Genomic DNA, 14045 nt, shown 5'->3' with positions numbered 1-14045 from the left:
CTCACACTTTGGGAAACACTGAGCTATGAGTGGGATGATATCGTTTAGTCACTAAGTCATGTCTGACTCTTGAGGCCCCATGGACTGTAGCCCGCCGGGCTCCTCTGTCCATGGGATTCTCCAGGCAAGAATACTGGAGTGAGTTGCCATTTCCTTCTCCAACGGATCTTCCTGACCCAAGGATTGAACTCGCAGTGGCAGGCAGATTCTCTACCACTGAACCACCCGGGAAGCCCTTAAGTAGGGTGTCGCATACTTATTTCCCAGTAGTATGCTACTGTGGCATACTTATTTTGCTCAGCTCTGGCCTCCAAGTTTGGAAAGTATAGCAAACATCCTTGGGGATATTTACTCACTGGCAATGATCTTCTTTCTCAGATTATTCAGTCATCTCTCAATAGTTGACCCTGGGCAACTGGCTTTATTTACACTGCCCCTTTAACACAGCTGATTGGACCAGAGTGAGGAACTGACCGAAGGCTGGGCCAACCAGATTCCTTTTCCAGGAAATCTATAATCAGGATTCATGAAGACTCAGTCCCTGTACCTGTAGGAACAAATGCTGCATAAATCATAGCAGCTGGAAAGTGCAATGTGCCTAAAGAAGGTGAAGAGAGTCTTCAAAATGCAAAGCAAAAGAGTGGACCCACAGGATAACCAAACAGAAGAGGTAGGAAAAAGCTGCCTGAATCCTGATAGCTTTCAGCTTCTAAGCTTTGTTCCTTGTGAGGCCTGATTGCTTGCCTTTTCTGCCTAGGCTGGCCCAAGCCAGTTTCTTTCATCTGTTAATGAAGTGAGGGGTGGTTTTCTTCTGAAGACATTACCACTCCATCAGGTACAGAACCCATCCTCTGAATTATTTTTTTTTTTTAGTTTGGGGGTAGTGTGAGGACAGACAGACTCTGAACACACTTTCTGGCATGCTAATCCTAGTGGGACGGCTTCCTTGATGGCTCAGAGGGTAAGGAATCCGACTGCAATGCAGGAGATACAGGAGACTCGGGTTCAATGCCTGGGTCAGGAAGATCCCCTGGAGAAGGATATGGTAACCCACGCCAGTATTTGTCCCTGAAAAATCCCATAGACAAAGGAGCCTGGTGGGCTACATGGGGTCGCAAAGAGTAGGACATGACTGAGCAACTAACCACACTCAACACACCTTCCTAGTGGGAAGAGGGATGAGAGGACCAGTTGGAAGAATGTAAGATCAATAATTCAGAAGATCATTGATGATGAGTATATACTTTTTGGGGGAAGAGCTTTATAAAAGTCATTTAATTCAATCAACAATCCTTTGAGAAAATCTCCCTATTTTGCACTAGAGAAACTCAAGCATAGAGAGACAGGAATCTAAGACTGTCACCAGAGCTCCTAACCGCCCCTAACCACTCAAACTATGCTGCCTCCCGTGATATTCATCTGCCATGTTACAGGTAAAATTTAAGTCCACAGATGATTCTGATCCACCTGGGAACCAAACCTTCACCTGCCCAGTAATGACTTGACCAAACTTCTTCAACAGTCGCTCATCCAAATCCACCAGCTGAGAGCCACAGCACAAAGGATCCCTTTGTAACCAAGTATTTTATATGAATGCAAATAAAAATGATTTTTGGATTCTATGACCATAAAATCTTTCCCACTGGGAGACTGATGAGAGCAACAATAATGTACTAAAATCATACAATTTCTCTCTTAGTTGTTTGTTTCTTTGTTGGCTTCCCTTTTGGGGGGCTTCCCTTGTGGCTCAGCTGGTAAAGAATCCGTCTGCAATGCGGGAGACCTGGGTTCGATCCCTGGGTTGGGAAGATCCCCTGGAGAAGGGAAAGTCTACCCACTCCAGTATTCTGTCCTGGAGAATTCCATGGACTGTATAGTCCATGGGGTTGCAAATAGTTGGACGTGATTGAGCAACTGTCACTCACTTTGTTGGTTTCAGGTGCTGGAGAGGTAAATGTTGACGGGTGGGTTATGACAACTGTCCAACTGGCATTGTTGGGCATCGGTTGGCAGCAAACCTGAGTAATTGCAGCCCTACAGTGTCAAGAGAACTTTCAATGCACAGATTTTGTGATGAGCCCTGTGAGCTACCACCCCAAAGGGATCCAGCAACAGTCTGAATAGATAAACTAGAAGAAGGCTTAGCCTACTCTAGATTGACAAAATTTAGGATGGAGGAATGAACAGGTTTTCTGTTCTGTTGTTTGCTCACTGGAAATGAGAGTAATTCCAATAGCCTTCCGAGAAGGGTGAGTCATCACTCAGAATGACTGGCTGGAGGCCTTCTCTTGGGAGGAGTAGAGGCCAGGAACTCATGGATGATATGTCTGGGGCTGAGCTAGGTCCTGGAGTGAGGTCTTTGGTCTGCTGCCCATACCCAATGATGAGGGAAAATCAGCAAAGATAGGATCCAGGATGGTTCCAAAGAACATAAGGTAAAATACAAAGAGAGTGCCAAGCTGGGTAGAAAAGGCGGTTAGGATGGGGAGATGCGATCCCTGAGACTGGCAGAGAAAGCATCTGTTTCAGATTCCATAACCCAGAGTTTGGGCATAGCTGAGGCTGTAAGTGTGGTTCCCAGAGTCCTACGTGCAGGGTTGAAGGGGTTGACAGGAAACCAGCAACACGAGGGACAGAGAGGACTCGTGGGGATTCCTTTCATGGCCTACGCTAGTGGGAAATTCCACTAACCAACATGCTCCTCTCCTTCCTGTTTAAGCAAATCTTATCGTCTTCCGGTGACAATGTGCCTGTCCCTTGGGGACAGGGGGAGGGAGCGGAAATCATGGCCATTGTGGCCAATCACTGATCTCCCAAGTCGCTCTGGCAGTGATTGGCATGGTGATTGGCCAATGAGATGAAAAAGAACATCTGCCTAGAAGGTTTCTGGGAACGATTTTCCTCCAATCACAATCAAAAGAAAAAGCTCCTCTTAGCTTTCAGTCCTGATGAGAATGTTGTACCCAGCATGTGATGCTCCTTCTTCCTCTGGGAAGAAGGAAAGAAAGACTGAGAGGCACAAAGATTCTAGATTACTGCTTCCTACCCCCAAATCCACCAAATAAACGCTGAAATTGGGAGGTGACCAGATAGTTTTATGTTTTAAAGAATGCTTAGCTTTGCTGTAACTTTCAGACAGTGACATTCTGACTGGAAAAACAAAAACAAAACTGCAATAATTTTCCAAGTGTTTCTCCGAGTATTCCGCATCCCCAAGTGGTCTGTAATCAGATGAGTTTGCAAAAAATTGCATACAGAGAGGAGAGGGAGGCTCATGAGGAGGTGATACATGTATAATTATGGCTAATTTGCGTTCCTGTATGGCAGAAACCATCACATTGTAAAGCAATTTTCCTCCAATTAAAAAAATAAATTAATTTTAATAATGTGTATATCACCATCTCTGTATTTTGTTTTTGCACATTAAAGGCTCTGAGAAGTCCTGCAGCTTAAAAGAAAGTAAGTTTAACTCTTTAACATAATGAATTGAGTAAAGAATATTTTTGATTTATAATATCTTTTAGAATAAGTACCTCACAGAATGCATTTTTTTGGGGGGGGGGATAGGATTTGTGAGAAAAGGAGAATAAGAGGGGTTTTGGATGTACCAATACCTACAGGTGTCTACATGCACTAAATATGGTTGAGTAGCTGGATCTTTTTGTATTATCTGCTGTTCCAGGAGGCTAAGATAAAGGGGGTACATTGTATAACCATCCAATTGCCTCCTTGAAATCTGACAACTTAACAGAATGTACTGGTGAAGGGATATAAACTTGGCAACATGGCCGTGGTCCAATAATCCTGGACTACAAATGAAGTTTGCTGTATTTAAAAAATGTTTTAAGAAGTGAGGCTGGCAGATGGACATCCTTCAATGATGCTGGTAAGTAAACCACTATCTGTTTTTCTCCCACTGCCTCTTTTTCTAAGGAAAAAAGAAATACCGCATTTCATTAAAATAGGTATTTCAGATGAGAGCCAGATTTCTTTTCAGGAACACCCCAAAAGTGTGTCTTCCTAACAAAAAAGCAATCACCTTCCTCAAGAAAGTTTTCTTTTCAGGTAATAGGAGGGCAGAGTATAAACGCAAGAGAGGACTCAAAGGAAAGGAGGGATCAGGTAGGGAGAAAAAGGGGGAGAAGGAAAACAGAAAAGATGGAGAAAATATCCATATACAAGACACAGCTGTCAAAGATGAGACAGAGTCTAATAACAGTTGGGTGTCTCCCAGGAGGGATCTGGATGCCTAAGATTCAAATAGGAAGGGAAATTTTCACTGCATTCCCTTGGGCATCATTTAAATTTCAAACCCCATAAATGTGTTTCCTATCGATTGGAATGTATCTATCGATTCAAAACATAAATTACTTTAAAATGTAAAAGCAGACTATAACAGCAACAACAAAGCTTCAGTCCCTGGTATCAGGGATGGTCTTATACAGGGCTTTTGGAGCACCAGGTTAGAGTTAACTGTATGACTCCTCATATCAAATCACAGCTTGAAATGTATTCAACAGAGTGTGTGTGTGTGGGGGGGTGTGCTCCATTCTTGTTCTTCAACCACACCCCTGTTGACAGTGCCCCCATCAGTGCAAAATAATAAAGCCCTCCAACTGCACACAAGTACTTCATTACCTCCTGCATCCTTAATTTGCCGGGGGAATCTCATTTGCCATAGAGATTTGAATTTTTTCTTAATTCTGAGGAATTTATCAAGGCCTCCTGGAGACAAAAAAAAAAAAAAAGCACGCATTCCTCTTTATCTAGCTCTGACCTAGTTCTGGCCACATCGTCCCCATCTAAACAGGAAGAGAAATCTGAAGTTGCAATACATTATTTACTAGGATGAACCAGTAATTCAGACTGCAGGGAAAAGCAATAAGAGACTTCAGGAAAGCTTAAAACATCTTGAAGGCTGTTTCATGAAGAAGTCACAGCTAATGCAGGCACAGGTACTTAGGAGTGAAGTGGGGAGAGATGAGAGGTTAATCCATAGGGCCGTGCTGGGACGCCACATACAATAAATATGCATAAAAGCAGAAAGCTTCAACCCACCAGCTCTCCGTTCCACACAACTGGATTTTGTTGTTTGTTTTACATAAGGATTTAACACACCTGATGCCAAAAGCTATTGTAAAATGGAAATAACTCTGCAAATCATTGTCATCTTGAGACTGGCAGGAAGTAAAGGCTCTGAAAAGTTACAAGGCAGAGAGTATAAGCAACATGAGAACACTTCAATAAACTAGGCGGCTGTAAGCTCCCTTCAAGCACAAGGCTTAACCCCTAACCTTGCTGTTATGCTTTTAAAAGTAACAGATCCCTTTCATTTTTATAACAAACATGACTATACAGCACACAGTCCAGTAAAAATTGCCAATTTCCACCAGTGACATTAAAGACAGGCCAACTATGACTTCACATTCATCCATCCAAAACATGATGCATTTTTTTAAAAACACAAATTGGGGGTGGAGGAGGCAATCCAGACGTTTCTTAAGATACCATACCCAGGCCATCAAGGATCTCAACCATGACACCTTCACGGCAGAACAAAGCAGAACCAAGCTACACTGATACGCAGACTGTTCTCTGCTCTCATCGAGGCAACACTGTTTACAACCAATGCACTTCAGCACTGGGAGAGTTTCATTTTTAGGAAGGTAAATAGCATTTGAGTTTTAAAATTCTGTCTCCTCCTAGATACACATGCCACCAAAACTAAAAGGTCTAGGGAGGACTCAAATTCTCCTAGAAAATGTCCTTGACTTAGTAGCGGCTCACCCACCCCAGTTAACAGCCATGTAGCATTTGAGCCACTCAGCAAAGAGCCTGGCGTTCACATTAAGGAGGCAGCTAGGCGTTCTTTTGACCTTTGTTATTACTTAGACCTCGTATCGTCCATAAAAAGAGTACAATGATGTCAAACAAATTCCAGAAAAGAAGTATTTATTGCTGAATCTAAATCAAAAAATCCATATCTACTATAATGGCACTTCAAAAGAAGATATACTGTATTTACCAACTCAATCAATACTAAATTAGCCGGGATAAATATTTTCAACTCAACTTGTCTTAAGATGAAGCCCGTTATTTAGAATCCTGTGTCTGGGGAGAGACAGGGAAATTTTTGCTTATCACACAGAAACGAGACCCAGGAAGAATTTTACAAGCACATACACCTACCCTTAGCTGCTCTCTTTCACAATTCATCTGTTGTCTTGAAACCTACAAAGAGAAGAAAAAGAGGTGGGGAAAATCAGACGGTTCTGCATGAAAACAGCATGAAAGAAAATGGAAAATTACTTCTAATCACTTGGTTCAAAGTAGACCCAGAATTAATTAATTATGCATTTAATGTTTTCTTTAGGTCCAAATAGCTTCCAGTTCTTTTGGAGTTTCAATTGTGTCATCCAGAAACACCGCTAGAATGAGCTACAGTCTTGAAGGTAGATAAAGAGAGGCATGTGAATGAGGGTGCGGGAGGTAGAATCTGACCAGGGTGAAGCTTTCCCTCTTGCCCCAACAAGTTCAGGCATTCCTCATGGAAGGTCCACTTACTCAACCATTACACAGAATGAAGCAATGTCATCTGCAGCAGCATGAATGGGCCTAGAGATGGTCACACTGAGTGAAGTTAAGTCAGATAGAGAAGGAGAAATATATGACATCCCTGATAGGTGGAATCTAAAGATAAATGATACACAAGAGCTTATTTACAAAACAGAAAGAGACTAACAGACTCAGAGAATGAACTTCTGGTTGCCAGAGGGGAAGGGATAGTTAGGGAGTTTGGGATCGACTCGTACACTCTGCTGTATTTAAAATGGATAACCGGCAAGGACCTACTACAGAACAGGGAAGTCTGCTCGATACTGTGTGGCAGCCTGGGTGGGAGGAGGGTTTGGGGGAGAATGGATGTACATGTATGTGTATGACTGAGTCCCTCTGCTGTTCCCCTGAAACTGCCACAGCATTGTTAGTTGGCTATACTCCAATATAAAATGAAAAGTAAAAAATAAAAAAGATGATCAGGGATAAGCACTGGTCAGCACACAGCATCTTTGCTGATGCTAAGGGCCCACAATATCACCTATCACCTGGCAAATGGGTTACATTTTATGGTCCAGTTCTAATCAGATAGCAGTATGTCCCTGAGGACTGCGTTGGGGGAAATTCTGAGGTCAGTGCTTGTATCAGAGAAGGGAACTCTGATCAACTTGTGATATCTCCCACAAGCTCAAAAAAGGAAAAGATTAGTGATACCTATGGCATGCCCTAGGACTTCCCTGGTGGCTCAGACAGTAAAGTGTCTGTCTACAATGTGGGAGACCCAGGTTCGACCCCTGGGTCGGGAAGATCCCCTGGAGAAGGAAATGGCAATCCACTCCAGTACTATTGCCTGGAAAATCCCATGGACAGAGGAGCCTGGTAGGCTACAGTCCATGGGGTCGCAAAGAGTAGGACAGGACTGAGCGACTTCACTCTCACTATGCCATGCCCTACCAAAATGTGCTTCTTAAAAGCAAGGAGTTGACTCATTGGAAAAGACTCTGATGCTGGGAGGGATTGGGGGCAAGAGGAGAAGGGGACGACAGAGGATGAGATGGCTGGATGGCATCACTGACTCGATGGACGTGAGTCTGAGTGAACTCTGGGAGTTGGTGATGGACAGGGAGGCCTGGCGTGCTGCGATTCATGGGGTCGCAAAGAGTCGGACATGACTGAGCGACTGAGCTGATCTGAAAAGCAAGGATGTGTCTTTAGAATAACGATATAATTTGTTGACCAGACAGAAAAAAAAAAAAAAATATATATATATATATACACTCCATCCCTTCCCTGCAAATATGTTCACAGAGTGGGAAGGAGAGGGTAGGAGAAATTGAGTGGGTAGCACTGACATATATACACTGCTGCTGCTGCTGCTAAGTCGCTTCAGTCATCTCCGACTCTGTGCGACCCCATAGACTACCAGGTGTGAAACAGATAGCTAGTGGGAAGCTGCTGTATAACACGGGGAGCTCAGCTTGGTGCTCTATGATGACCTAGAGAGGTGGAGTGGGCGGTAGGAAGGGGAGGAGGCTCAAGAGGGAGGGGATACATGTATACATGTGGCTGATTCATGCTGCTATACAGCAGAAACTAACACAACATTGGAAAGCAATTATTCTCCAATTTAAAAAAATTAAAAAAAATATATGGGCATTAAAGGAGTGTGTGGGGTATTCGTAGTGATTATCCTGGGGTCAGCAGATGTGATATGGAGGTGACAAGGCAACCTGGGACCTGTGGTCACGCTCCCTCTATGGGGAGTGGTCTTCCCTGGTGGGTCAGATGGTAAAGAATCCACCTGCAATGTGGGAAACCTGCGTTCGATCCCTGCATTGGGAAGATCCGGTGGAGCAGGGAACGGATACCCACCCCAGTATTCTTGCCTGGAGAATTCCATGGACAGAGGAGCTTGGCAGGCTGCGGTCCATGGGGTCACAAAGAGTCAGACATGACTGAGTGACTAGCCGACTCCACCTTCAACTCCAACAACAAAATCAAAATGAAATTTGGGTATGCATTCACAATTTATTCTGTTTATTTCTAGCTTTTTTTTTTTTTTTTCCCACCAATGAGGCAATCCCTGATACCTAACATCTGACAATATATGGAGAGTTTTTGAAACATACTAAAGGAGAAGAAGGTTTTGGAGCTGACTTTTGATGTATATTTTACGTATTTTATATTGAAGGTTTCTTTTTGACTTTCTCTAAAACAAAAACAGGAATCATTACTTAGGATATGCCAGAGCCCCAAATCTAGAAATCAGTGCTTTGCTGTGTCCTTTAACCCAGAAGTATCACCTCTAAGAATAGCTCTTAAGAAAACAGAGTTACACACAAATGTTTATTTATGTGTCAATTAATTGCAGCATTATTTAAAAGCTGTAAATATTACCATGTGTAATAATAGAAAAAAATTAAAAGTAAATTTTAGTACTACTGTGCATGAGTGCTCAGTTGCTTCAATCATGTCCAACTCTCTGAGACCATATGGACTACAGGCCACCAGGCTCCTCTGTCCGTGGGATTCTCCAGGCAAGAGCACTGGAGTGGGTTGCCATGCCCTCCTCCAGGGGATCTTCCTGACCCAGGGATCGAACCCAGGTCTCCTGCAGCTCTTGCACTGCAGGTGGATTCTTTCCCACTGAGCCATCAGGGAAGCCCCATAATGCATTGATAAGATGGCAAAATGGGCAGCATTTACAACGATCGTTTTAAAAAACAGAGATGGGAAATGCTTAAAATGTGCGATTTGCTGCTGCTGCTGCTAAGTCGCTTCAGTTGTGTCCGACTCTGTGTGACACCATAGATGGCAGCCCACCAGGCTCCCCCGTCCCTGGGATTCTCCAGGCAAGAACACTGGAGTGGGTTGCCATTTCCTTCTCCAGTACATGAAAGTGAAAACTGAAAGTGAAGTCACTCAGTCGTGTCTGACTCCTAGAGACCCCATGGACTGCAGCCCACCAGGCTCCCCCGTCCCTGGGATTCTCCAGGCAAGAACACTGGAGTGGGTTGCCATTTCCTTCTCCAGTACATGAAAGTGAAAACTGAAAGTGAAGTCACTCAGTCGTGTCTGACTCCTAGAGACCCCATGGACTGCAGCCCACCAGGCTCCTCCGTCCATGGGATTTTCCAGGCAAGAGTACTGGAGTGAGTTGCCATTGCCTTCTCTGAAAAGGTGTGATTTAGTCTTTAGTAAAAGCAGCTATAAAAGTGATCCTTGTTTTGTGTTTAAAAATATAGTGAAATTGACTAGTAAAGAAAAAAAAAGACAAGAGGAAAGGACTGGGAGGAAATATTCCAAAATATTAAAAAGGAAGAAGGGACTTCTCTGGTGGTCCAGTGGTTAAGAACCCACGCTTCCACCACAGGGAGCCGGAGTTCAATCCCTGGTTGGGGAACTAAGATCCTACATGCTGCATGGGTCACCAAAAAAAATTTTTTTTTAAAAATTACAATTTTAAAATTATAAATAGGAAATGGGTACAACTGTCTAAATATACAAAACACACTCACGGTGAGTCATATACTTGAAATAGGTAATGTTATGGTGTGCAAAGTACATATGATAAGTAAAGCTTGTATCTCCACAAACTGTTAGGTGGGACAAATCCATAGAGACAGAAGGCAGGTTAGTGGTTGCCAGGGGAAGGGGGTAAAGAGCGGTAATAGGGCTTCCCAGGTGGTGGTAAAGACTCCACCTGCCAATGTAGGAGACGTGAGTTTGATCCCTGGGCGGGGAAGATCCCTTGGAGAAGGAAATGGCAACTCACTCCAGTATTCTTGCCTGGGAAATCCCACAGACAGAGGAGCCTGGAGGGTTACAGTCCATGCGGTAGCAAAAGAGTCGGACATGACTTAGTGACTTAAAAAACAGGGACAACAACAAAGCGGGGTGAGTGAGTGCCTTGTGGGTTTGGAGTTTCTATTTGGAGTGATGAGAAAGTTCTGAAACTAGACAGCAATGGGCACATAATATTGTGTATGTAGTTAATCCTCTTATACTGTACACTCTGAAGCGGCTACAATGGGAACTCTCATTTTGAGCGCCTCTTTCTCACAATCACATAAAGTGAAGCAGGTAATGAGGTTCTGGTTCTAGCTAAGATGGAGCAAGCCTACATTACCCTGTCTCCCTTGTTCAGTGTTGCTATAAAATCTGAATAGAATACATACGTAAAATCTCTGAAAATTAAACAGTAGCAGATGGAGGGGGGAAGCAGACCAGAATAAAGAAAAATGGTAATTTGGAATTATCAAATACACATTTTAAGCAGCTATTATAAAAATACTCCAACAAACAAAGGAAAACATGGTTAACACTAAGGGAAAAAAAATAGTACTGGCAAAAAAAAAAAAAAAAAAATGAAGAAGACATAAAGAGGAACCAAATGGAAATTTTAGAACTATAAAATCAATAACCTAAATTTAAAAAAAAATTAAAATCACTGAAAGAGTTCAAATGTAGAACGGAGACAGCAGGAGAAAACTCAGCGAATTTGAGTCAGTCAGTCAGTCAGTTCAGTCGCTCAGTCATGTCCGACTCTTTGCGACCCCATGAATCATAGCACACCAGGCCTCCCTGTCCATCACCAACTCCCGGAGTTCACTCAGACTCACGTCCATCGAGTCAGTGATGCCATCCAGCCATCTCATCCTCTGGCGTCCCCTTCTCCTCCTGCCCCCAATCCCTCCCAGCATCAGAGTCTTTTCCAATGAGTCAACTCTTCGCATGAGGTGGCCAAAGTACTGGAGTTTCAGCTTACATGTCAGTAAAAAGTATCCAAACTAAACAAAGTGAGGAAAAGAAAAGAAAAAGAAATCCAGGGATGTGTAACAACAGAAGAAAATTATAACATTCATGTCACTGGAGTCCTAGAATAAAGATAATTCTAGGACAAAGGAGTCTAGAATAAAGATAATTCTAGGATAAAGGAGTCTAGAATAAAGATAATGCTAGGATAAAGGAGTCTAGAATAAAGATAATTCTAGGATAAAGGGTTCTAGAATAAAGATAATTCTAGGATAAAGGGTTCTAGAATAAAGATAATTCTAGGATAAAGGGTTCTAGAATAAAGATAATTCTAGGACAAAGGAGTCTAGAATAAAGATAATGCTAGGATAAAGGAGTCTAGAATAAAGATAATTCTAGGATAAAGGGTTCTAGAATAAAGATAATTCTAGGATAAAGGGTTCTAGAATAAAGATAATTCTAGGATAAAGGATTCTAGAATAAAGTTCACCGCAGAAAAATTATTTGAGGAAATAATGGCTTAAAACTCTCCACATTTGGCAAAAGATATAAACACACAAATTCAACAAGTTCAGCAAACCCTAAAGAGGTAAACCCAAAGAAATATAATCAAATGTCTAAAACCTAAGATGGGGGGAGGACTTTGAAAACAGCCAGACAAATAATGCTCTCTTTGTAAGAAGGCAACAATTCAAATAACTGTGGATTTCTCATTGAACAAGCAAACAAAAACCAGGGAGTCAGGAAAGAGGTGGCACATAATTTTCTAAGTGCTAAATTCAATTCAGAATTCTAATTCCAATGAAAATATCCCTTAGAAATGAATATGAAATATTAAGGAAACTAAGTAAATTCTCTGCCAACAGAACTGCTCTGAAATAACTGCTATAGGAATTGCCAGACAAATGGAATATGAAACCAGAAGGAAAGTTGGAACATAAAGAATAAATGGAGAGCAAAGAAATGGTAAATATAAGGGTAAATGAGAATACAATAGACCAGTCTACTCCTTTGAGTTCTTTCAAATATGTTTAATTGTTGAAAACCAACAAATTACAAAATTGTCTAATTTGGTTTTCAATGTACATATGGGGTTTCCCTGGTGGCTCAGTGGTAAAAAATCTACCTGCCAAGGCAGGAAACGCAGGTTCGATCCCTGGGTCAGGAAGATCCCCTGAAGAAGGAAATAGCAACCCACTGAAATATTCTTGCCTGGGAAATCCAGTGGACAGAGGAGCCTGGTGGGCTATAGTCCATGGGTTCAAAAAAGAGTCGGACATGACTTAGCAACTAAACAACAACACGTGCAGTATATAAGATAAACACAGCATCAAGAGAGGAGGGTAAGAAGCATATATGTCAATAAGTGTTCCACATCCCAATCAAAATAGTAAAAAAAAAAACAAAAACAAAAAAAAAAAAAACCTGAATCTAGGTACACTAAGGGAAGTTAAATATATGTATTATAATCTCTAGACTAACCACTTAAAAATTAATACCATGGAAACTGATATGCCCCAAAACAGATGGTGTTAGAGTAACTGAATGTCTGTATGCAAAGCAAAAAACAAAAAAGCAAAAACAAATGAAACACCTTGATTTAAACCTCACACGTTATACAAAAAATTAACTCAAAATGGATCACATATTTATCTACATGTAAAACATAAACTAAATGGGAGATGCAATTAAAGAGTGATGGTATTACTTTTTCCTGGGCAGCATCTACATTCTAGTAACATTCCTCATATTCTAGTAACAATAACCAGCTTCTCCTTTGGTGGCGTTCCTGCCCATGCCATAAATTCTTTGTGAGTTGGATGTCATCTCCACCAAACACCTCTGTGCTGTGCTAAGTCGCTTCAGTCGTGTCTGATTCTTCACGACCCCATGGACTGCAGCCCGCCAGGCTCCTCTGACCATGGGATTCTCCAGGCAAGAATGCTGGAGAGGGTTGCTATGCCCTCCTCCAGGGGATCTTCCTGACCCAGGGATCAAACCTGTGTTTCTTATGTCTCCTGAATTGGCAGGGAGGTTCTTTACCACCAGCGCCACCTGGGAAGCCCACCATACATTCTACTGTTGCCTAATAGAACCTACACCTGCCATCAGCTCTTTGTTTAGAAATCAACTTGGTAACACCCACATCTTCTGGCTCTGGTGGCAGGTGACCTCCTGTTTGTCACCTAGAGGTCATCAAGTGCAAATTGCCAGTTGACGGTCTGAGTCCCATCACAGGTCTGTGTTTCTGCTGCAGCGGTGGTCATCACACAGAACTCGAAGCAGAGTGTGATGATGCTCTGAAGCATTAATAAGTTATCACTATTGCTCAGTTGGTAAAGAATCCACCTGCAATGCAGGAGACCTGAGTTCGATCCTTGGGTTGGGAAGATCCCCTGGAGAAGGGAAAGGCTACCCACTCCAGTATTCTAGCATGGAGAATTTCATGGACTGTGTATAGTCCATGGGGTCGCAAACAGTTGGACACGACTGAGAGACTTTCTCTTTCATATCTAATGAGGTTCTCAAAAAAAAATTCTCAAACACCATTATGGGAGAGGTTCAGGAGAAGAGACACCTGTATTATAACACTTTATCATCAGTTATGAAGAAATACCCTTCCCATGCACTTTTTAAAAGCCAGCCCTGAAAAATACCTTAAATGTACACTTTACTAAATGCCATTTCATCTGGAAACTAGCATGTGATTTTTTTTTTCCTCCCATGGGACTAAT

The 14045-nt window shown here is 42.3% G+C and overlaps 1 protein-coding gene across 8 annotated transcripts in view; it reads right to left on the bottom strand.

Annotated features, from left to right (window-relative positions):
- RBFOX1 (RNA binding fox-1 homolog 1) overlaps positions 1-14045 on the bottom strand; it is a 2439741-nt gene that overhangs the window by 710598 nt on the left and 1715098 nt on the right. For all 8 annotated transcript variants that reach the window (XM_070779612.1, XM_070779617.1, XM_070779611.1 and 5 more), the window contains one exon: positions 6190-6231. In XM_070779612.1, the coding sequence (XP_070635713.1) occupies positions 6190-6231 (42 nt within the window). The remainder of the gene's footprint in view (positions 1-6189; positions 6232-14045) is intronic.

This window comes from Bos indicus, chromosome 25 (assembly GCF_029378745.1).
Source record: "Bos indicus isolate NIAB-ARS_2022 breed Sahiwal x Tharparkar chromosome 25, NIAB-ARS_B.indTharparkar_mat_pri_1.0, whole genome shotgun sequence".
NCBI lineage: Eukaryota > Metazoa > Chordata > Mammalia > Artiodactyla > Bovidae > Bos > Bos indicus.
Note: the sequence above shows the minus strand (reverse complement) of the source record. Positions and strands in the feature narration are given on the sequence as shown.